The sequence below is a fragment of the Urocitellus parryii genome, chromosome 14 (genome assembly GCF_045843805.1).
Source record: "Urocitellus parryii isolate mUroPar1 chromosome 14, mUroPar1.hap1, whole genome shotgun sequence".
Classification (NCBI taxonomy): Eukaryota; Metazoa; Chordata; class Mammalia; order Rodentia; family Sciuridae; genus Urocitellus; species Urocitellus parryii.
Window position 1 is genome coordinate 20,553,637 of NC_135544.1, and position 24,646 is coordinate 20,578,282.

Consider the following 24,646-nt stretch of genomic DNA (forward strand, 5'->3'; position numbering starts at 1 on the left):
TATCATTGGCCCATTTGTAGGGACTAAAAAAAACGAGAATAAAGTTTTAGAATACGCATATATAAGGTAAAGCACAAAACTCCTTTATACTCAGTGATGTAGCAAGGGCATGTTAAGGGCAAATAAATATATTTAAATTAATTCAAGCAAATTATTACTGAGTGGGGCAAGTAATGTCAAGGGTAACAAAATTTCAAAAATTGAGCAGATGAATATTCATCATGACTATGGGGTGTGATGGTGGTGGTGGTGTTCAGGTAGGAGCTGGGAATTTTACTTCTGTCCACCTGCAGGGGTATTTGAATGCATTAGGCAAATTCCAGATTCTTTCGAGGTAGGGTAAATGCAAATAGGTTGAATTGCACCAGGTCTTTGAATAATTTTCGTCATAAATAATTTTGCCTTAGATGTATAGATATACCGATTGTCTAAATAAATTCATCTCCTTCTGTCACCCTGAAACAAAAGTCCATTTACCCAATGCCATTGTTCATAAAGTATAAAGACAGAGGGGATGAGGGATCCATTTTAATTGTAATTCCTATGGATATTGCTTAAATAGAAAACTTTCATGTCACAAATTTACAATTCTAGAATAAACCTCATGCAGATCTCTTGTCACATGTAACTTTGAAGTCTTGTCAGCACAGCTACCTAATTTATATGAAGCACCCTGGAGTCAGTGTCTCTTTGTAGTGTTATTTGTCAAATGACTCAAGCACTGCTTTAAAGTGTATGTGAGCCTGCTAATCAATCCCTGTGCCCTTACAGAGCATGCTATGCTATGCACAATTTTCTCCTCTATGCATGTGAAATTTTAAATTATATTTGCCTTTGATATCTTTATTTTCCTTTATATTAGAAGTATTGCAGGCAGAAATAAAGCCACTGTATGATTAATATGTGGTATTCTGATAAAAGCAAGCCAGGATTCAGAGGGCATTTGAGTGTGCATGTGTATATTTGTGTCTGTGTTTCTGAGGGCATACAGGTTCTTTGAAATCAGAAATGGGATTGGATTTTGGAAGGACTACTAATACACTCTCATTTAGCATTTATTTAGTAAGTACATGGAACTCTTGTATCATCAGGTTAAACGTCAGGGCTCTTTGTGGAGATGCTCTCACAGTTCTTGGATCTGTCTTTTCTTTTTTTCTCTCTCTTTCTCTGTCTCTCTTTCTTTCTTTCTCTCTCTCTTTCTTTCTTTCCCTCCTCCTCCTCCTTCCCCTTCTTCTTTTGTGCCAGAGGGTTCTTAAAACACTGAGCATCCTAACCTTTTTTATTTTTTATTTGGAGACAAGTTCTCACCAAGTTGCTTAGTGCCTCACCAAGTTGCTGAGGTTGGCTTTGAACCTACGATCCTCTTGTCTCAGCCTCCCAAACTGCTGGGATTATAGGCGTGCACCACTGCACCCAGCAATCCTTGGTGTTTCAATGTGTTATGCTTCCACCCCTTTCAAAACACCCTCCTTGACTCCTGCAAATATGACTCCAAATTATATTATTTTATTATTAAGATCTTCTAAAATAAGCTGGTACAGACCTCTATTGTAAAACTGATTAAGGTGTCTGAGAAACTATAAAAAACATGAAAAGGATTATGAAGGATTATAAAAAGGACAGCCTTGTGTGTATGTTTGAGACAGAGAAATAAATGGAAAACTGAATCTAGAGTGAGATACTTATTCATCCATGTATCCAGGTTTACATACATACATCACATTCCACTCTCAAGCACATATTCATACACACAAAGCAGGGTCAGAGTGGGGAGAGAGCGAGAGTAAGAAGGAATGGATGACTGTCCTATGATAGAAAAACCTAAGCTTGTTCTTCCTGGATTTTGTGCAATTGATGGTACACTGCAGCCAGGCTATCAAGAAAAAGAGGAAAGCAAGTGAATGTCTACCTATCTCAAAGAAAAAAAAATTAAGAGCCCATGAAATGATCTAATGTGTAATTTTGTCAAGACAGCATTTTACTTGGAACCACTATGAGACAAGTCAAAGTCATACAAAAATCAGAGGATTTTAAAATTCCATGAGATCATAAAAGCTATCAAGAATTCTAGAACCTTCCCTCACTTATGAATGCAAAATGCCTAATTGGAATGTCTGAATATGGATGAAAGGAGTTTTATGTCAGTGTATAAAATCCTCAAATCTGTCTCAGGATTGCATAGGCACTACCAAGACTCAAACATTGGTAAATGTTGAAATCATATTTGCCCAACTCCCTGTGGGTGTGTCTCTTCTGGGGCTCCCCACTTACTCACCAACCAGCAACTCCTGTTAGTTTTGACAGTTCTAAGGATGGTGTCCCTTCTGAGTTGTCTGTACCCCATGCCAAAACCAAAATCCTCATACATCTTTGGGTCCCTGTCTCCGAACTCAGGACTCATGAGGATTAAGGTGTGTCCTAAGTAGGTGCCTCTTCTCCTCACCTGCTAGGGTCCTAAAATATACAGGGTGATAATACCAGTGGGCAGTCATAGTGACCACCCCAACACCCACCCAGCAGTGCAGGGTCCAGTCCCTCAGCAGGATATGCTCACAAGAGAAGAAGTTCAAGTGGGACACTAGTGGTGAGAGTATTTGGGGTATATGATCCACTTCAGGGGATGCTCAGTGAGGATCTCTGGTCAACAATCCTTGTTGCATTTCATCATTATCTAAAAATACATCTTAGTAGCAACACAGCCACATGTTTGGAAAGTTAATCAAATGAATAGTATCTTTGTTAACAACAACAACAACAACAAAAAGCTAACACAACCACTGTGATTTACTAAGAATGGTCAAAAGACACACAGGCACACGCAGGTACATGCTCATGTGCAATTTGAACACCACAGTTATCACAAGTTCAATCATTTAGGTGAAGTAAAATCAGAGGCCTGAGGAGTTCATTTAAAATATGGAGTAGAGAAGGCAGGATTTAATCCAGAGAGCATGAGAGCAGAGATGTGTTCTTCATTTCTCATGCTAACTATTCCCACATGGTCCCGGGACTCAGCTTGACCTAAAAAGTAAGGCAGATACACCATGTAATCTGATTTAGATTGGGAAACACTAAGCCAAATTGTTTTTTTCTTTTTCCGTTTTTTTTTTAAATATTTCTATCTCTTTGCGTACTTTTAAAAGATTAAAAATATTGCATCAAAATACTATTTGTGTCATGGTTGCCTATCAAATAATTTCAAAGAGATTGTGTTCAAAATTGTCTTGAGCAAATTCTTCTCCACTTCAAGTCTCACTTCTCTATTTTTGTTTGTGTAAATTTCATTGCTGACTATTGTGACCCTAATATTATAATAATGACTTAAATACTTCTAAACAATGTATGTATAGTACTATTTATTCATTTACATAACATTGAGGCAAATTATTAACCCTAGAGAACAAAAATTTATTCATATTATAACCTTTTTCCTCCACTAAAATTAAAAGGCTGATATTTACTTTTTACATATATTTCAGTTTAAATAATAATATCTCTAAGTGTGATTTTTCCACCTTTGATCACCTTTTGCTCAGCATCTACACCTCATCTTTTCTTATACCACCCACATCCATTTTTCCTCCCTCTACCTGACAGTTGCAGCTTTACTTCTTTTTGTATGATTAAGGCTGTTAACAGTAACCTCCTATTCTCCAAACACATGTCTTCTACTTATAGACTGTTTGAAAATAAAATGCTGTGAATTCACGATGTTTGGTGATCATTTTAGGCATGGGAATCATACATGTTGCACAGTAGCTCTTGGGCATTTGGATAGTCTTTGAATAAGTTACATTTGTTCCAAGACCTCCATCTACAGTACCTGTAACTTTCAGCTTTTCAGCCCCAATGGTAATCTCATCTTCATCTGCAGAAAACAGCACCCTGCCATCTTCACTGGCTCTCACTTCAAATCTTTTACATTGAGCTTCCACAGCATCCGCTCCTATAGTCAGAGGAAAGGTTTAAAAATGAAAATGGCATACAGGAAACCATTAACATTTAATTTTGTAGAAAAAGAAAGAGATACATATAGCATTTTGTTTGTTCCTTTGGGATGTATGTTTACATCTGAATTAGTACTTTTAGATTTTTACCCTTTACAAGAGTCTGTCTAATTGGGAGAATACTGCTGGGCTAGGTTGATTGGGTATATAGAGGATCTCCTATTGTTTGACATTATCTTAAAAAGGTCTGTGAGGTTAGCCACTTAAAGACACCCTATATCCACAAGAAGAGGGAATGTCTGCTTCCTTTTGTCTTGCAGGCTTAAGACTTGCTTTACCCCTGATACCTCCGGGATGCTCCATGAACACTTGGAAACCAAATGACTCTCCTGTTTTCCCTCTACAATACAGACAGCAATACCCATATTGTTACATAATAGCATGCTTCTCTGGCATCATTCAATTGTGAATCTTGAGTCATTTTTCATTTTATAGATTTTACTGTTTATTTTTCACATCCTTTAATATTATTGAATTTGAATCCATTTTATAGTCAATCTTGCAGTCACTTTACTTTCCCTAGTGTATCTTCTAATCAATCATTTTCATCACTTATTGAAATATAGTATAGGATTAAGCATATGTAATTACAAAATGAAATTAGAATTCTATTTCCAAATTATTGGCTAATTTTCCTAATCAGTCTACTCACAAACCACAAAGCCAAGCTCTCATAATTGGGAAATGTGATAATTTAAGAATTAGGAGGGATGGAGCAACTAGATCTAACTAGGCCTTAAAGATGAACACTGACTGAGGAAGAAGGAATTTGAAATACTGGACATGGCTCAGTAATTGATATTTCCACAACATCAATTTCTTTGTTTTGGCATAACACATATGGCATATGGATCTTTATCTTTATGTAAGTGTATAAAATCCTCAAATCTGTCTCAGGATCTGAATTAGTACTTTTATCTTCTCTCCTGCTAAGATTTTTTGCATCTCTCCCTTGTCTATATCAGAGGGCTTCTCTGACATAACCCAGCCCAGTCAGGGACAGTCACATCACACTGTGGGCATACTTCTTTTTACTCATCTTTATATACTATCCTGACTTATGACACACACATCTCTAAGAATGTGAAACATGAGTCATCTTTGTCTTTCAAAATATCCTAAAACTTAGAATTGTGTCTGATGTCAAGTGGAGATAAGAAATGAATGTTAGGTAATCCCAGCAGCTCAGAAAGCTGAGATAGGAGGATCACAAGTTCAAAGCCAGCCTCAGCAACAGTGAGGTGCTGAGCAACTCAGTGAGACCCTGTCTCTACATTTAAAAATATAAAAATGGACTTGAGATGTGCCTTGGTGGTCAAGTGCTCCTGAGTTCAATCCACAGTATCAAAAAGAAAAAAAGGAAATTAATCTTAGTAGGTGAATAAAGACTAGATTCAAACTTTCCCTTTCTTCAGTCTCCAGCCCAGCTGAGTACTACACCTATTGTAGCCCGTGGCAGTAGGAAATTATACCTCCCTACTTCCATAAACAAGAGGAAACTTAATTTGGAATCCTGATAATGAGGGAGATAATTTCTCTGACAATAAATGTACATTTTTTCTTATATTCTAATATTATTGGAAAATTTTAAAAAGATTCAAATGGGGCTTTGTTAAGTAAGATAGAACTAGTGTCCTCTTGGGATATCAAGTTCTAAAGAATATGAATTATAATGTTAAAATCTTTTTAAATTTTTAAATAAAGACTTTCCTTGTAAATTTTAATAATGATGTTGAGAAAATCATCATAGGCCTTTTGTCATTTCATTTGATTTTCATGTGTGTGTGTGTGTGTGTGCGTGCACACACACACACATACATACACAAACACACACACATATACAAGTGTATTTTTTACACTGATGAGGATTGAACCCAGGAATGCTATACTACTGACTTGCAACACAAGTCTTTTTTTTTTTTTTTTTTTTTGGTGAAAGGGTCTTGCTAAGCTGCTGAGGATGAGGATGGCTTAGAGCTTGAGATCCTTCTGACTCAGCCTCCTGAGTGACTGAGATTACAGGTGTGCACCAATGCACCCACCAAACTTGTATTCATGTAAGTGTTTTCTTCTAATCCTAGCCTAACTTTCCTATATGGGACTTTAGTCTTTGAACCATAGTAACTCAACTGACAGATGTTCAAAAGCTATGCTTGAGGACAATGAATTGATGGATGTGAATTTTTGCAGCCTTTGAAGTCTCTATTTGAATCTTAGACATACACAAAACCTCAAATTTCTGAAAGATACCATAGATACTTTACAAATAAAAATTTAACATTGACACTACATTGCTTCCTTCAAATACACTCAATTGCTGAGCTTAATTGATTCACAAAATATAGTTAACTTTAATGGCATGGAAGTGTATTAGACCACTTAACATACTTGTACACATGTATATTATATGTGTGTGACACATATACACTCACAGAGACAGACATTATATATGTATATACTTATTAGCAGGACTTTTCTTGATGTAATACTTAATGTCTTTAAATAGAAGATAATTTATTAACATAAAATGCTAGATTATGTGTCACATAAACTATTTAAAATAAACTATTAGAAATATAAGTGGAGTAGTATCTGGATATGGCAAAACGAGTTGAGATTTTCATTCATTAAATTTAAATGAGCAAAGGCAAATAAGCAAACTGGAAAACATTTATGCACCCAGAATAGATGAGATGCATCTAAGCCATCAATTAATGCATACAGAATCAGCCAATGGAGAAATGGATATAAAAATTAATACTTTGGACTTCACTTTATTCATTATATTAGCATAATTACAGAAGGCAAAATTGTAAGCAATTAGCAATGCATTGATAGTAAATAAGTATTTTAAATTGGAACATCATTGTGTAATATTGCATTTACAGACAGTGCTTTTCCTTTCTGCAAATGGAAAACACTAAAATATGTACTGGGGGATAGTCAATTGTTGGGAATATTTATGCTCAATATTAATATATTAAAATTTAAGAAACTGAATTTATTATATTCTAACATGATCTGGGCTGTCTATTTTTACATTCCTAGTGTCACATATTCTCTGGGCTGTCATTGCAAGATGTTCTCAGGAGCAGTAATGCACAGTACTATCTAAATCAATGATGTTTCTGGCGTAGCAGAAAAAGCAATGTGCTTGGATGACTCTGGGTAAGGAGCTAGGATTCCTTAGCCTGTGGATCATGGGAGATGGGATTATCAAGGCAGTACTGTATTTTCTCAGTTATCTTAAGAATTTAACTTGCTAACTAAAGTACCAAGATTAAATGCTTTCTTAAAAAAATCTCCAAGGAACTTTATATCAACCACTTCAAAATCATATGAAGGGAAGTCAGTGTTAGAATTTGGAAGGAGAATTGGCTGGCAGTTGAGGGGAAAAAAATGCAAGCAAAATAGTTTCCTTAAAAGTATTGAAATATTAGATGCATATCCAAATACCTTTAGTACTTTTAACGTTCTGTACACTTTTTTTAAAAAAGCAAGAAAAACAAGAACAACCACAAAGCTCAATTCTTGTTTTCTTGGAGATGTCATCTTTGTCTTTTTAGAATATAACTTTGGTTGACAAAGAGAAAGTCTCCAACAACAAAATACTGTCTCTGCATTTTTTACATTAAGTTAGTCGAATACTTGAGCTAGAATTTTTTCTTCAATGAATAGACCCAAAGAGCTAGAGCACTATGTTTTCTCTAGGTAATATTTAGTACTGGTTCAAAGAAATCAAAGCAAAGATCACAATGATTTTACTTGCTTGTCTTTGGTGTGTCTTCCTCAAGTATCCTAGGATGGGTTCTTTCTTCCATTATCACCCTGCACTCTAATTTTATAGGCATGTCAATATATCCAAGGTCTTAATAGTATTAAGAGATTAGAAATCTTAGAAAAACAAGAGTAAAATTCAAAATTCTCTGTTCAGAAATTCCTGATTTAGAATTACCACGATGGACCCAAAAATAAATAAATAAATAAATAAACAAACAAACAAAATAAACATTTGTCATGAATTTAAATGTAAATATACATTTTACTTATTTAATTTTTTTGGTACTAGGGTTGAATTTCAGGGTGCTCAAGCACTGAGCAACATCCCTAGTCCTTTTAATTTTTTTTAAATTTTAATTTTTTTTATTTTGTGACAGGGTCTCACTAGGTTGCTTATAGCTTCACTAAGATTCTGAGGCTGGCTTTGAACCTTTAGTTCTCTTGCCTCAGTCTTCTGAGTCACTGGGATTACAGAAGTGAGCCTCCAAGCTTGGCTTCTTGGCTTTTATTTTGTTCTATACTGTGTGTGCTATTGAGATTGCACACTGGAAGGTAGTCTTTCTATGTCCTGGGGGCAGGGTCAGAGTAAGGGGAAGCAACACTCAGCCAGGCTGGTGGGCTGCTTTACCCGCTGGCACTGGAATCCTGGGCATTTGCCATCCTCAGAGGATCCTCCAGGTATAAGCCAGCCCCCTCCTCCCTGCAGGGATTGACCTCCCTTTTGGAATGGAGAAGTCATTCCTCCTCCAACATCTAAGGCAGCTATATGTTCTCTCAAGTTCAAAATATTTTACATTCATCCCTGCAGTTCCCCATCAACCACGGTGTCTACTAGAATTGATCTTTTACACAGAGATTCCTCAATAAAATCTGTTGTAAACTGAAGGATTCTACTGTTCTTCACCATTTGTACATGTGGATGTTATCTCTCCCTCACCCGTATCACTTCTCCTGCTCTCCATCTTCTTTTAAAATATATTAAAATAATTATACATAGAAAATTATGTAAATGTGTTATCTGACATCTAGAAAAAAATAGCTATTGTTATAACCTAGGTGAGATACTCAGGGCTACCTTTCCTTAATCATGTGTTCCTCCAGCCTTCGTGGGTTCCAGTGGGGTCAACAGTATCATGACTTAAGTTTGATCACTCCTATTTTACAACTTTATTATTTATGAATGTATTCTTCAAAATGATGTCTTTGTTGCAAGACAGACACCAAACACATAGTCATATGTAAATATTCTCTAAATTGCTGGGTTTTTTTTTTTTTCTTTCCCAATATAGAAGATCAGGCCCAGGGCCTCACACATGCTAGGCAATCACTCCATCACTGAGTTGCAAATACAAAGCCCCAGCCTTTGTATCTTTCAGGGGCTAGTTTTATTCACAGAGTATTAGGTCTGGTCTAATTCTAGCAAATGGATATATGACAGTTAGTGATCTACTTTTTTCATGGATAATCATTTAATTTGTTTCTAGGATTTTAGAATCAGTAACAATGATGCTGTAAATATTTTGTACAAGTCTCCTTCTGTACTTGGGCAAGTTTTCTTTTGGGGTGGGCAAAGAGATTTCTAGGGCTTATACTTAGGTGTGGAACTGCTGCAGAGTATGTACCTGTACTTCAAATTTACGGAATAATAACATATTGATTTCCAAACTTGTAGTATGGATTTATGTTCTTAACAAGAGAGTATGAGTATTCCAATAGCTTTGTACCATTACAAACCTTATACTATCAGATTATAATTTTTACCAAGGTGATGTGCAAAATGTATGCTTATATTGCTGTAATTTACAAATATTCGTTAATTATTGTTGGGGTAAATACTAGGTTTTGTTTATTAGCATTTTCTTTTTCTCTAAAATTCCTGCTGTGCCTTTTATCACATTCTACTAATTTTGAATTTGTTTATAAGTCTTTACATGTAAAAATGATCATACTCCTTTTCAGATAAATTTGTTAGGAATAGCTTAGTCCTATTTGTGGATTCCTTTATATCGTCTTGATGTATAAATTTTTGGTTAACAAAAATGTTATGGTTTGGATATGAGGTGTCCCCTTAAAGCTCCTCTATTAATTCAAGAATATCTAGAGGTGAAATGATTAGATTATGAGAGCTGTTACCTAATTGGTCCTTCCTAGCTTAAATGGTCTGAATGGGTGGCAACTGGGCTGATGGGGCATGGCTGGAGAGGTGGGTTGCTGGGGCTTGTCAAGGAAGGATTCATCTTCTCTGAAGTCCCTAACCCTTTCTTTCTCTGCTGCCTGGCTGTGAGCAACAGGGAAGCACTCCTCTACCATTACCTCTGCCCAGAGCAATGGAGTCAGCCTACCATGGATGGCGCCTCTGAAACTGTGAACCAAAGCAAACTCTTCCTTCTCTAAGTTGTTTTTGTTGAGTTCTTTTGTTTTCTTGAGAAAAAGCTAACACTTTTTTGTTTTAATGTGATTAAACAGGATCTGAAACATGATAGGAAATCATTTTCCTAGTCACATCCTCAGCCTTTAAAAATCTTCCTTTTTGATGTAGTAACATTCATTCCTAGTGTATTTTGATTCTTAAATACACATCTTCATTATTTTTCTGAAAGCTTTTCACAATTTGATCTTGCTAATGATACTTTCTATTAAATATTTTCCATTAAATATGTTATTGGATCCGTTAGCTTATGTATCAATACAAAGAAAAGCAACGGATAGCAATTGAAAAGGCAGATTCTTTTTTCACATAGGAAATACAAGGAAATCTACAATGAAAGGATCTTCTTTTTTTACATAGAAAATACAAGGATGTGTTTGAAATATTAAAATTAGTAATTTTTCTGAACTTGATATTTATTTTTGTAGAAAAATTTAAAATGGCTCACACAGTGTTATTAGTGTTTAAAGATTTTTAGATTCTCTCTCTCTCTCATATATATATATGTGTGTGTGTGTGTGTATGTGTGTGTGTGTGTGTTTAGTTGTTGATTGACCTTTATTTTATTTACGTATATGTGGTGCTAAGAATAGAACCCAGTTCCTCACACATGCTAGGCAAGCATTCTACCGCTGAGATACAACCAGGCACCATCTATATTTCTTTTTAAGCCATAATTTTAAGGTAATATTTTCCTAGAAAATATTCATTTGAAATAATTTCAAATTTCTTGTCATAAAGTATTTTTGTAAAACATATTATGTGGTAGGATGTGCACAGGTTTATGTATATAGTTTGGTAATTTTTGACAAATAAATACACCTGTGTGGCCTGTATATGTTTCCTTGGGTTGCCAGAAGAAACTACCCCAGACAGTGATAACTTTCTGCCAGTACTATATTTCACCACATGATCATCGCCACTACATAATCAGTGCACCCTGATTTTTCAATACAAAAATTGGTTTACAGCTTCCCATTGCTTAATTTTTGCATGGTACAATGCTATTCCTCATCCTGCTTAAAAGATAAACAGAGCAGCAATATATTCACCACTGGCTTATGAATGCACATTTGTCTTCTCATGCACTCTGAGCTGTGAACCTGGGATTATCAGATCACTCACATTGTCACTCTTATCTCCAAAAGCTGACTTGGGCAGTTGGTTTAGCACCCTGTAGTACTAATGGTAAATGCATCTTATATAATTGTGGTCAAATAAGGAAACCAATGATAGCAGAGCAAAATCTTCAGACACAGAAAACTAAATTATCTCAGTCCATACTTCACAATGCTGCAGTAAATTTTCTCAAGTGTAATAGTTTGACCATACTGCATAAATCAATGATCAAGAGCAACTATTGTTTTTTTCCCCCAGATCAGAAAAATGTGTGTTAAACTGTCATGAAGAAATGTTGCGAGTTGATTTGGACTATTCTATTTTAATATAAATTCATGAGTATACAACACATGCATCCTAACCTTGCATAAAGACAGTTTAGTAATAAGGGATTTTTAAGTGATAATAGCACAATTTTCTTAATAGGAAAAAAAAACTCTCACATAATGATCACATCTCACTTTTTTGTAAAACTATTTAGCATAATCTGTGAACATTATGTGATGAAATATGGTAGTTTTTTCACAGGCACCGATGGGGCTGAGTCCATCTTCCTCTGGCAATAGTCCAGTTCTGAAAAGGGTATTATCCTCTTTGACCAAAGCAATTAGAAAATGTGGATCAAATACTCTCCTGAGTTTTGCTTTAAGTCATGAAAAACAATCACTGTCTTCAGATGACAGGCACTGAGCATGATACAGACTTGAAGCTTTAAAAGTTAGCTTCACTCCCCTGTGGAAACAGCTTGCCTGAGGATTCAGCTAATTAGTGGAAAGAAAGAGCCAGAAGAGAAGGAGCTGCAGGGAAAGGTGCCCCTGAGGATGTTTTTACACCCAGATCCACCAGACAACCCTGGCCAGATTGAGCCCATGCAATTGCATGAACCAGTAAATTCCCCTTCCCCCTTCTTGACTTGCTCATAAATTTTGATTTTTTTTAATTGCAATCATTTTTCTCACTTTTGTCTTTGAAGTTTTATGCATCATTCTTTTTGTCTTTCTCACGTTCATCTTTGTTAAATACAACTTCTAAAAATCTTCCACTTTCAACAATCATTTCACATCCCTTACCCCCACCAAAATGCATTAGTGTTTAAATACAATTAAGTACAAAATCTAGGATTTACTGAAATTAAGCTGTGGGAAGAGGTACTAAATATCCAGGGACAAATTATTTCATGGCCTTTATATTAGGCAAACTAAGCTTCTATTTTATCTTATTCCTAACCTCAATGGCAAAAATATAGTTACTTTTACTAGAATTTTAATAGTATTTTACAGTTCTTTTAGAGCACTTTATGTGAGTCCTAAAATAATTAGAACCATAATAATAATGACAAGGATTATAATGCCCATATGATCAAATGACCAGCCATTTCATAAACTACTATGGTATTTTTTTCTTGGGTCTTGACTACATGAATTTTGAGAGGATAACGTAAAAATACAGCCTCTGATATTGGCTGTTTTATAAAGGATGTGAATTCGGACAACTTTGACCTTTTATCTTGTTTATAGAAACCAACTGAACAACACATATGTAAAATATTCTGTTTTTTTTATGTATTAGAAAAACCTAAAATTACAGCATTACAAAACTCTCCTTGGCACAAAGTTAGCTGGTGAGTTAGTATTCTAGCTTTTTACATTTTATCATCATCCAAGTTGGTCATTACCCTTTCAAAAAAGGCAAAAAATAGAAGCAAAAGTTGGCATTTCTCATGCAGAATAAATACTATCATATCAGAGTATAAGAGTTGAATCAATGAATACTTAACTATTGAAAGGAGCTAGCTTACAGCAATAGTTTGGTCAGTGCTTTTGAAAAAGTAAAAGAAGACAAGACTTCCTACTTTCAGTCTGGGTCTGTGGCTTAGTGGTTGAGCACTTGCCTAGCATGTGTAAGACACTGGGTTTGATCCTCAGCACCACGTAAAAATAAATAAAATAAAGGTATCGTGTCCACCTACAACAAAAAAAAAGAAAGAAAGAAAGAAAGAAAGAAACTTTCTACTTTCTTCTGGTAACATCTTATTCCCTCATTTCTTTTTATATACATTGATAATGTTTAAAATGACACTGTATAATTTGTGGAAGTTGGATGAGCTGAGGATGGGTGTTTCCAAGCTTCTTCTTCAGAACGTCCAATAAAAACATTTTTTCACTGAAGCCAGTTCATTTTATTTCTTTGTTTCATAAAGAGGAAGAACTACTGTCCACTTATTTTTTTTCTCTCTTTCTAATTTATCAGCTTGCCCTAGAATGCTGCTTTATTTTGACACATCCATAAGGGTAGTTTTACATAAGTTTTTCATGTATTTTTTTTTTTTACTAACATGACTTTTCTGATTTTTTTTCCAAATAAGCATTTTAACAATATCTACTTTGCACTTCAAACACTATCACAAAAAGTTTGCAGTTTTCTAATTTATCTAATGCACATTTACCTAAATAATATACAATATAATTTTGTAGTTGTGATATTATAATTTGCAAATATATTCAACTAATAGTGCAATTTCATGGTAACCACTGAGTGTAAGCTCCTTGCCTAATTAAAAAATCATTTTTCTCTATTTTTTTAAACATTTTACTTTGATAATATATCACCTAAGTGTTATACTGAAATTTATTTTAAAGATGCATATATTTTCTTTTTCTAATATAAAACAATTTATAAAGAAACCATTACTGATAGAGAATTGTCTTCTTGAAAATGTTACCAAAGAGTTGTTATATTTCCTATAAAAATTCTTGAATAATTATACTACTATTTATACTTTTTAATAAGGATACTTGAGGTGTGTTTATTAGCATTTAGATTTTACATCAAAACTTATATGTTTTCCTTTTGAGAATAGTAAACTTTATTGCCTCTGAAATTCATTTAGTGTAAACATGCTTTTAGTGTTTAGTTAAGTGAATTAAGTATTAAAAAGAATAAACTTCAAAATATGCAATTTATGAAATCATAATAAAGTGGGATAATGTCATACAAATCATAATACACTGTGATACTGTTAGGCAAATGCACAGTATTAATGATTTATTATAGCTAATGCATATTCTTTTGACCATGTTGAATTCTTGGAATTGTTTGCTTTGAAGGTATTGTTATTATTAATACCAGGGATTGAACCTAGGGGCACTTAACCACTAAGCCACATCCCCATCCCTTTTTTATTTTGAAACAGGGTCTCCCTAAGTTTCTTAGGGCCTTGCTAAGTTGCTGAGGCTGACTTTGAACATCAGCCTCCTGAGCCACTGGGATTACAGGTGTGTGCCACCACCTCTGGCTGAAAATATTATTTATGATGTTCAAAGTAGCATCAAATACATTTTGGCTTCTATAAAAATGTTCAGATAGGGAATTTGGATCAAACACTTATATCAGAAAAGATGATCTGGTCTATGATGCAATAAAACAATCCCCCAGATATGAGTGGTTTAGGGTGACTAGGGTTTGTTTTTGTCCATACTGTTTTACAGCAGGGCCAGCAAAGGTATTTTTGTCATTGTGTCACACTCTCATGAGGAGCTGTGTCATAACACTTTTTTTTTTTTTAAAGATTGCAGCAACAAGGAAAAGTGATATGGCCAACTGATCCCAGATTTCACTATGCTTTTCTCTTCATGCAACTGATCCTTAAATAAATAAGAAGCTTTAGCTGGTAAAACTCATATATTTAGAAATTAAGAAATTCACTTTAAAATAGGTGATGCACCAAATTTCTAAATGAAGGTCATATTTGGGAAGAGTTTCAAATTGAATAATAATCACAATATTACTATGAAAAGCTATTCAATCAGTATTTACAGGGACATTTACAACTTCACATATCTATATTAAATTTGAAGGAGGGTTAAGAATTAATAGTTAAACATTTAGATTGAGGAGCTAGAAAATACCACCCACAAAAGAGAAAATATATAAATTCTCAAAATGCAGATAAAAAATGAATGTCAGATCAGACATTAATGAAATAAAACACAGCATTATAATATATTAGTTCAGTGGTGCCACTAGTAGATGATAAAAGTTAATAAACTGAGAAATTTCTGTTAAAATTGATGAAGAAAAAAGTAAAATGTCAGAAATGATAATTAACATTAATGAAAAAGGGATATTACTACAGACACTGTAGATGTTAAAATGGTCCAAATATTTTTTAGCAACTTTACATCAATACATTTGAAAATTTAGTTGACAAGGATAAATGCCTACAAAATATTACTTGCCAAATTGACTTAGATAAACTCTATAAACTCCTTTCACATTATATAAATGACACAGATTGTTGGAAGCTGTGTGTAAACTATTGGTTTTGTTTGAGCCACCATAAGGCAAGGGGGCTGCTTTTCTGGGAACTCGTAGGTGAAATTCCCAGGTTGGAGAAAGCCCAGATCATACTTTGGCCCTGCCTTAGCTCACAGCCCTAGGTTCAAATGCAGCCACCCTGAGATGGGTTAACCCTAAACACCTTGTTTTCCCAATTCTTATCCTGTTTTCCTGAAGAAGCCCACCACACTGAAACCCTTTGATGTATTCCACTATGAAAAAAGGATTCATGGGTTTTTCTCTTTGTTAGGATCTGATCCATCAGGTCTATCCAATCTGTAAATGCCCCTGCTTTTGAATATGTAATTCTCGTTTTTTGTCTTTATTTCTTAATATTACTTTTCTATCCTTTATTTACAGCCAGCCCACACTTCTGATGGTTACTCACTCCCTCCCCATGAAGTACGCCAGCAGAAATAGAAGGCTAAAATCTTTTCAGGTACACATACAGTACACACAGGCATGCATGCGCGTGCGCACACACACACACACACACACACACATAAATTCTGGGATTTACTACATAGGAAAGAGATGATTTAAACATTATAACTCTTACTCAGAAAGAATAATGGAAATATTCTCCATCTCATCTCCCAATGCCAGAATAATTGTGAAATAAAATCCCAACAGAGATAGAACATGAAATTAAGATTGTAGGATAATTTCACTACAATAATATATACATGAAATTAAAAAGCCTAAAAAATTAGCATACTATGTCTACTCCAGGAATATGTGTTACCATGTTACCGCTTTTGACCAGTGAGGAGTCCTTGCTTCCCCGATGTTGAAGAATAACACCAGAGAAGCACGCCGAGGCAAGGTCAGAGTAGAAATTAGAAGTTTATTAAAGGACAGCAGAAAAGACTTCTCCCGGAGGAAGAAGGGGACCCAAGAGGTGGAATCCTTTGAAGGGCGAATGTGTTCCCCTTTTTATAGTTTTCGGTGATGGAATGTAGGTGGGAAAGCAGGAGAGGTGGGACACAGGTGGGCCACAGAAGTAATTTGGTCAGGAAAGACTTCTGAGTTAGCACCTTCAAGTTTGCTGGGGCTGTTCCTTAACATTTCTTTGGGATGGGCTATCTTCAAATCTGCTGGGGGTTGTTTCCTAGACTTCATTAACATTTTAAGACTTGCTCAACTTTTCTGGGAATTCATTCCCATGGCCTCCATTTTAGATCTCACTCAATATTAGACCCAATTTACCTAACTACACTGACTACCTAACTTTAAATCTGGCTTCATATGTATGTATTATATTTTAAAATTTGAAGTGTATAGTTCAAAAAAAGGAGGTTCATCTTATCATAGGCATAAAAGTTGTTGAACAAAGTTGAACACCATTGATAAGAAAAACATTTACAATTTTTCCCTCCTTCATTTGATCAAGGGAACTACATAAACATATTAAATACCTGAAACTTAAAGGTTAAATGTTTAAAGCTTTCCTTATAACCTCAAGAAGAAGGAAAAAACCACTTATTGTTGACAATTACACTTATCATTTTTCTAACCAGAGGAATAAAATCAGAAAAAAATAGTAAAATAGTTGGATACCTTAGTAGAATTGGAAAGAAAGAAACAGAAGTAGATTATTCACAGATGACATGATTAAAAATGTAGAAAAACCAAAGGATCCACAAAGAAACACAAAAGTAAGGAGTGAATGAATCCAGATTTATTAAAAAGCCAATGTATAAATATCAATTTTATTTTAGAAAATAAAAGGTAAATAACTTGCACTACAGAACTAGAGATAAAACTGTCATAACTCTCATAGAGTGTGAGCTTATTTTAAGAAATACAAAGAATCTATATGTAAATCATTCAAGTGATTAAAATTTTAACAAAATACTGAATATTTAAGAATGACCATTGGTTTTTAGATTTTAACTTGAATGTAGGTTTGTACAGAAAAAAATCTACAGATTTTTCTGTGATACTATATCAGTAGAAGATAAATTATTCTTCTCAATTGCACCTTTATAATCCCATATAATATAAAATATTACATATAATACTCTCTTGGCCTTCATGTATATGGATGTGGCATTTAAACCACATTTCTTCAGTCTTATATAATACAAAGTATTAATTATCAATCAATTAGAATACATTTATTAAATACCCATGATATTTAAGATAGTATGTTAAGAACCATGTGTATGGAAATAAAATCTCTGTACTAAGAAGATTATAACATATTGTAACTAAACAAATACATAGTACCAATAAACTAAAACCTATATAGATTGTTGATTATGTTAATCAATGCTATTTACTCATGAGAGGTATCATAATCAATCTGTTAATCCTCACAAGTATAGCTTTAAAAAGAAGCCAGCAAGTTTTTAGACTAAAAGTCAATATTTTACTTTTTAGGTGCAGCCAAGAACACAGGGTTCCCTTTCTAGCCAACTTCTGGTGCAAGGATGTGATATTTTTTACGAAGGGGAGGGAGTTAGCATTTGTCACCCCACCCTCCAACTACCTATTGTAAAGGGTAAGATCTTTGGGGGTGCAACAAGAGGCAGTAAGGTGTGTTGGGGGGAGGACTTTATTTTCATTGTATTCCCACTGCTAAGATGGAGACTTTACCTTGAACATGGTCATTGAGAATATAGGATGCAAAATGGCCCTCCTCTTGGTCTTTCACAGTATGGAGTCCATCCCAGGGTAGCTAATCAAGAAGACTGGTGACAATATTCAACCCCCACTTCTGCCAAATGAGAGGTATTATTTGATGGTGTCATCCTTCCTAAGCAAGGAGTCACTCAGAAATTTACTAATTTTCAAGCTTCTATATCCAGAGCTGTACCTCCAAGTTTTTGCCCAAGGGAAGAGGCAAGGTGTAAAAGAGAGAGCTCTGAAGCTCTTCCAATTAATGTTATTTGCAGTAGAACTGGAGCAAATTCATAAAGAAGGATACTTTGAAAAATGATGAAGTTGTGATGAGAAGTGTTTAAGAAGAGACCAAAACTTCATCAAAGACATGCTAAACCACAGGCCAGCCAGTGGGGCAGAGAGAAGTGGAAAAAGAGACAGCTAAGAGGAGCCCTCTGGGGGTCAGAACACATCTCGAAAAATGAAAGGAAAAACTAGCACTGAAAAGGAGTCAGGGTTTAACTGGATTAGTCCCTGGAATAATTTTTGTGTCAGGGTCTTGTTGGAGACATCAGAAAATCAGTCACCAAGTAGTGGGGTTTATTGGCTCCATGTGTTTAGGGAAAGACCAACACAACCTTGAAAAGACCACTGCCATTCTACCTGACATTTTCATGCCCAAAGCTATAACCTGTGACAGACAAGTGGGGTGGGGAGGAAAGAAGGGAAGGAAATAGACTTTAATATAATAATTCAGGCTGTCACTCAATCAAATAACAAGCTCTGAGAGTAAAGGAATGGAGAAAAGGTAACGAGAGTTTTAAAATAAATACCTAAATCTCCCAATTTCCAATGAAAAATAGAAGACTTAAAAAGATACAGGAAAGTCTGACCCACAGATGAAGAAACATAACCGGCAATAGAAACTGTTCATAAGGGCTGGATGTCACACTTAACAAAGAAAGACATCAAAGTGATCCTTAGAAATATGTTCCAACAATTAAAGGAAATTATGTTGAAATAATTAAATAGACATGATAAATTATTTCAGCAACTGAAAAATATCAATAAAGATACAGAAATTATCAAAGGATCCAATGAAAATTCTAAAGTTAAAAAATACAATACATGAGTAAAAAAAATCATTAGGAAGACTTCACAATATAATTAAACTGGCAGAAGAAAAAAATAATAACATTGAAGATAACAAAGGTTTTGAAATCTGAAAAGTGTAGAGAAAATGAATGAAGAGAAATCAATAGGGCTTCAGAGAAATGTGGAGCAACATTAAAGACATGAACATGTGTAAGGGAAATACTAGGAACAGATGAATGATGGGAAAAGAATACATATTTGAATAAGTAATTCCTGAAACACTCTTAAAATTTATTGAAAAATAATATCCAAGAAGTGTGATGAAATCCAAAAAGACTAAATAAAGAGATAATAAATAGACACATTGTAGTGACAGTGATTAAAGCCAAAAGCAAGGAGACAATCTTGAAAACAGAAAGTAAAAAAAAAAAGTCTCACCACTTACTAAAATAGTAGCAGAGCTCTATCAATCACAAATTCTAAACGTCATTAAAAAATGAAAGCAAAATAAATATGTTCCCATATAAAGAAAGACAGTAAATTTTTTGCCAGCAGATCAACATGATAAGAAAGCTAAAAAGAAGTCTTAGAGAGCAGTTCAAACACATAATGGGACAAAGAACCTAAAGGAAAGACAGTAGAAGGAGTGAGACATAACTTTCCTATGTTCACAGATGAATGAATACATGGCCATTGAAACTCCACATCATGTATAATAAGAAGAATGAGGTCCTAAACTATGCTTATGTACTTTCTTCTTTCTTCTCTCAAATCATTTATAAGATATAATAGTATGTAAGTAATAGTATAACAACATATTTTGTTTTTTAATATATACAAGTGTAATATGTATAAAGATAATAATGGCACAAAAATGAAGGGTAAGTGCAGCAAAATAGGAATGAATATTTCATTATGTATGTTGAAGCTAAACTAATGTAGGTATGAAGTAGAGTTTTATAAACTGAGGTATATTTTGTAATTACTAAACAAAAATATTTATAGACTTCAGTACCCTACATTAGGCTTCTCAGGTGCCCCACTTTCCTTTTATTTATTATTTTGAGTCTGCAAATTGAAACCATGGGCACTGAACCATTGGGCCACAGCCATAGCTTTTCTATTTTTTAATATTTTATTAGAGACAGGGTCTTGCATAGGTTCTCACTAAATTGCTGAGGCTGTCTTTGAACTCCCAATCCTCCTGCCTCAGTCTCCTAAGCCACTGGGATTTCAGGCCTGTGCCACCATGCCTGGCCTGCTGTCACACTTTTGATTCAAAAATTCAAATGGGTTGAGAATAACTGTATAGAAAAATTTGTGTCATGCCAACAGAAACCATTTGAAAGCTGTGGTAGCTATTCTAATTTTGGACAAAATAGTCTTTAAACACAAAACATACATTACCAGAGATGACGAGTATCATTTTTTAAGTGATAAAAATATCATTTCATCCTAAAGATAATTCTAAGCTTCTGTGCACCTAATAGCAGATCACTAATCCATATGCAGCAAAAACATACAAGAATTATAGGAGAAATAGACAATGTATCAACAAAAATGTCTGCACACTTCTGTACTCTATATGTAAGGTCCCTCAGTTTGCCCCACTATCCTTTTTTGTCATCATCAAGAAACAGTATCTTAATTGGTCAGTATACTGGGTGGCAGTATGTTTTCCTCTGTAAACTTGAACACAAGATGGATCCTTAAAAGCTCTTGGGTACTGGCCTTGCCCACAACCTAGACCAGAACACCAGGTGTACTTCCTCACCCAATGCCAGAAACCCCCTGCATCAACCTAGAGAGGAACACCAAGCTGCGGTTCCCTATCCATTAATGTGTGGCTGCACCCAAACCAGCTCCATCTTGGGACATGGCAGCCACCACCATAGCCCTTTCCATCTGGTAATCTCCATTGTGGGACAACAGGGCCAGAGGGCAGCTGCCTGTTGGAGCACCGGATGCCACACTGTGCCATCACCACAGGCCACCCCACACCATTGTACAGCCCATCTTTCCATCCCCATCTCTGAAAGCATTTGCCTCCATCTTGGAACACCTCCACCACCATCTTGAGTTACTTCAGCTATCACCTCCACCACTTTTAGTTGGGACAGAATTCATCTTGAGACACAAACTGAAACCTGGAAGTCCAACAGGAAAGTACCTACAGGCTTAATGCTACTATGGCCACAAACTAGGGACATGGCTTGCTTCCATCTAGGAATAAGAACCAGGACCTGGAAGACTGTCACCAGGGTCCCTGTGGGCCTGGTTGCACCAGAGGTATCCCTACGAGGTGTAATAACAGTCACTATCCTGTTGCAGAGGCAGCAGGGAACCTTGCATGGGGTCGCTTCTCTCTCTCTCTCTCTTTTTTTTTTCCAACTCCCATTTATTTTTGGCTCTTGGGACAATGTCGTCTTTTCAATATGAAAAAAAAGCAGCAAGTTCAACACAAATCAGAAGTCTGAAGTGTAAGATAGGACAAAATCAACAGTAGGAAGGAAAAAGCAATAGCAAAAGAAATGAGATTTTTTTGTGTTTAAAAAAAGGGTTTTGTTGCCCCTCCTCTGGAGAGTGACTCACATTTAGGTGGTAGTGCATAGCTTTCCACATATCAGGCATGTTACTCTTTGGGGGGGGGGGTGAAAAGGTGGGGGTTGGGGAAGGCAATTCTGGAAGCTTAGGGACCAAAGCTGGCCTTCTCCTTTTTGAAATGCACTGTGAGAGAAGTAAGCAGAAAGAGGAAGGATTCACACCTCCCAGACTGGGGCAGATTCCTCCAGAGGGAGAGCACAACTTGGGACAGCTGAGAGGGAGGCTGCAAACGGAAATGATACTGATAACACCTCTCCTGAAACTGAATTGGAGCATGGAAATGCCTAAAAATGACTGTAAAAGCATAAGATTCCCCTCTTTAAAAAAATGTCCTAAAATGAAAAATCCCATCTCCATCACAAGTGATTTCTACCTGCTGCTACCTTCTACTATGTACTAATTTGCCTTAGGATGGGGGCCACTGAAAGCACCCGGCTAGTTCTAAATGGGATCTGGACAAGAACCCGCTTCTTTGGAGAATCATTTTGGAAACAGAAGATGTTAACTGGACAGATGTGAAAAGTAGGTACCAGAAAGAAATGCAGGGTAATTCAGAATGGAAGAAATTTAAGTTTGCCAGAGTGGCAAGAGGAGGCCTTCAAGAAACAATATTTATTGAGCACCTAATATGGGTCAGGCACTGTTCTGCATGCCTCCCAAAAGGAACTAAAAATGGAAGAAAAAAAAAAAAGCACTGAAGAAAGGGGAAGCTGGATGGAGGCTGGGGAACTGAGAAGCCTGAGGTGATGGGGGAGCCGCCTTAGGCCTCCTCAACGAAATCCTCTTCCTCTTCTGCGGTGGCATCCTGGTACTCGGAGACAAGGTCGTTCATGTTACTCTCAGTCTCGGTGAATTCCATCTCGTCCATACCCTCACCTGTGTACCAGTGGAGGAAGGCCTTTCGGGGGAACATCTGAGATGGCTTGAAGAGCTCCTGGATGGCTGTGCTGTTGCCAACGAAGGTAACTGCCATCTTGAGGCCATGAGGTGGGATGTCACAGACAGCCGTCTTGACATTGATGGGGATCCATTCCGCGAAGTAGTTGCTATTCTTGTTCTGCACATTCAGAACAAGAATAGCAGCTTGTGCCTCCTTCTGTACCACATCCAGGACTGAGTCAACCAGCTCAGCCACTTCTGTATAGTGACCTTTGGCCAGTTGTTACCTGCTCCAGACTGACCAAAAACAAAGTTGTCTGGTCTGAAGATCTGGTCAAAAGGACCTGAGTGAACAGAGTCCATAGTCCCAGGTTCTAGATCCACCAGGATAGCACAAGGAACATATTTGCCACCTGTGGCTTCATTGTAATACACAGAGATGAGGTCCAGCTGCAGGTCACTGTCCCCACAGTAGGTACTAGTGGGGTCGATGCCATGGTCATCACTGATCACCTCCCAGAACTTGGCACCGATCTGGTTGCCACATGACCGGCCTGGATGTGCACGATTTCCCTCATGGCTAGAATTTATTTTAATTTAGTTTTGCCCACCCCAATGTATGCTCCTGGCAAGGAAATACGTAATTCAATTCGTTTTCTGTGCTGGTCGGGAGCTGAGAGAAGGAACGTTCAGGGAGAATGGTGCAGCGAGATTCAAACACGAAGTTAGGAAGATTCTCGATTCTCTCTTTTTTTTTTTCTCCTGCTAACCAACAATGTTTTTGTTTCCCCTTTCACTTGTGCTATAGTTCAATACCTCTATATTCTCATCATAAACATCACATTCAATCTGCCGTCTGTCCACCACTAGAAACTGTAAACACTTATGCAAATCTTGGCTATATGGTAGAAGATAATTTTTGTTTATAGTGAAAAAACTAAGTTTCTTAATAGAAGCTTATTTATTTAGGGCTACATATTAGTTGCATTGGGTGCTATAAACATTGATCTCCCCTTTAAAGGTGAAGTATTTGTAACATAGGGACACAATGACATTACAGGTAGAATCTACAATATTTCAGATCCACACTGCAAGAGAAGAAGACACATAGACAACATGAAAAAACAGGGAGGAAAATACCTCAAAGAAACCAACATACTATAATAATAAAATCCACTGACAGAACAGTAGATGAAATGACACAGAAAGAGTTCAGAATGTACATAATTAAAATGATCTGCAAATTAAAGAATGACTGAAGTGAGCAAATACAGGCAAAAATTGAACACTCCAACAAAGAGATAAGAGAGCAAAAACAGGCAACTATTGATCACATAAACAAAGAGATAAGAGTGAAAATACAGGTAGCAAAAGATAACTTCAGAAAGAGAAGAGATTAAAAAAAAAAAGACTTAAAAACCCCAGAAATCCTTGAAATGAAGAAAACAATAAACCAAATAAAAACTCAATAGAAAGTACCACCAACAGACTAGTTCACTTGGAAGACAGAAACTCAGACAATGAAAACAAATATACAATCTGGAAAATAAAGTTGACCACATAGTGAAGATGGTCATAAACCATGAACAGAACATCCAAAAATTATGGGAGAACATAAAAAAAACTAAAATCTATCAGAATAGAGTAAGATACAGAATTTCAAACCAAAGGAATGCATAACCTCTTTAATGAAATAATATCAGAAAATTTCCCAAACATGGAGAATGAACCGGAAAATCAAATACAAGAGGCTTACAGAACACTAAAGGTACAAAATTACCACAGATTT

General features: G+C 35.8%; 1 protein-coding gene and 1 pseudogene across 1 annotated transcript in view; both read right to left on the minus strand.

The window, feature by feature from the left end:
- The window catches only part of Sgcz (sarcoglycan zeta), a 452,049-nt gene that overhangs the window by 54,540 nt on the left and 372,863 nt on the right, over positions 1–24,646 (minus strand). The window contains exon 5 of the mRNA XM_077792646.1: positions 3,824–3,946. Coding sequence (XP_077648772.1) covers positions 3,824–3,946 — 123 coding nt within the window. The remainder of the gene's footprint in view (positions 1–3,823; positions 3,947–24,646) is intronic.
- Positions 22,739–23,435, minus strand: LOC144250148 (tubulin beta chain pseudogene; annotated as a pseudogene).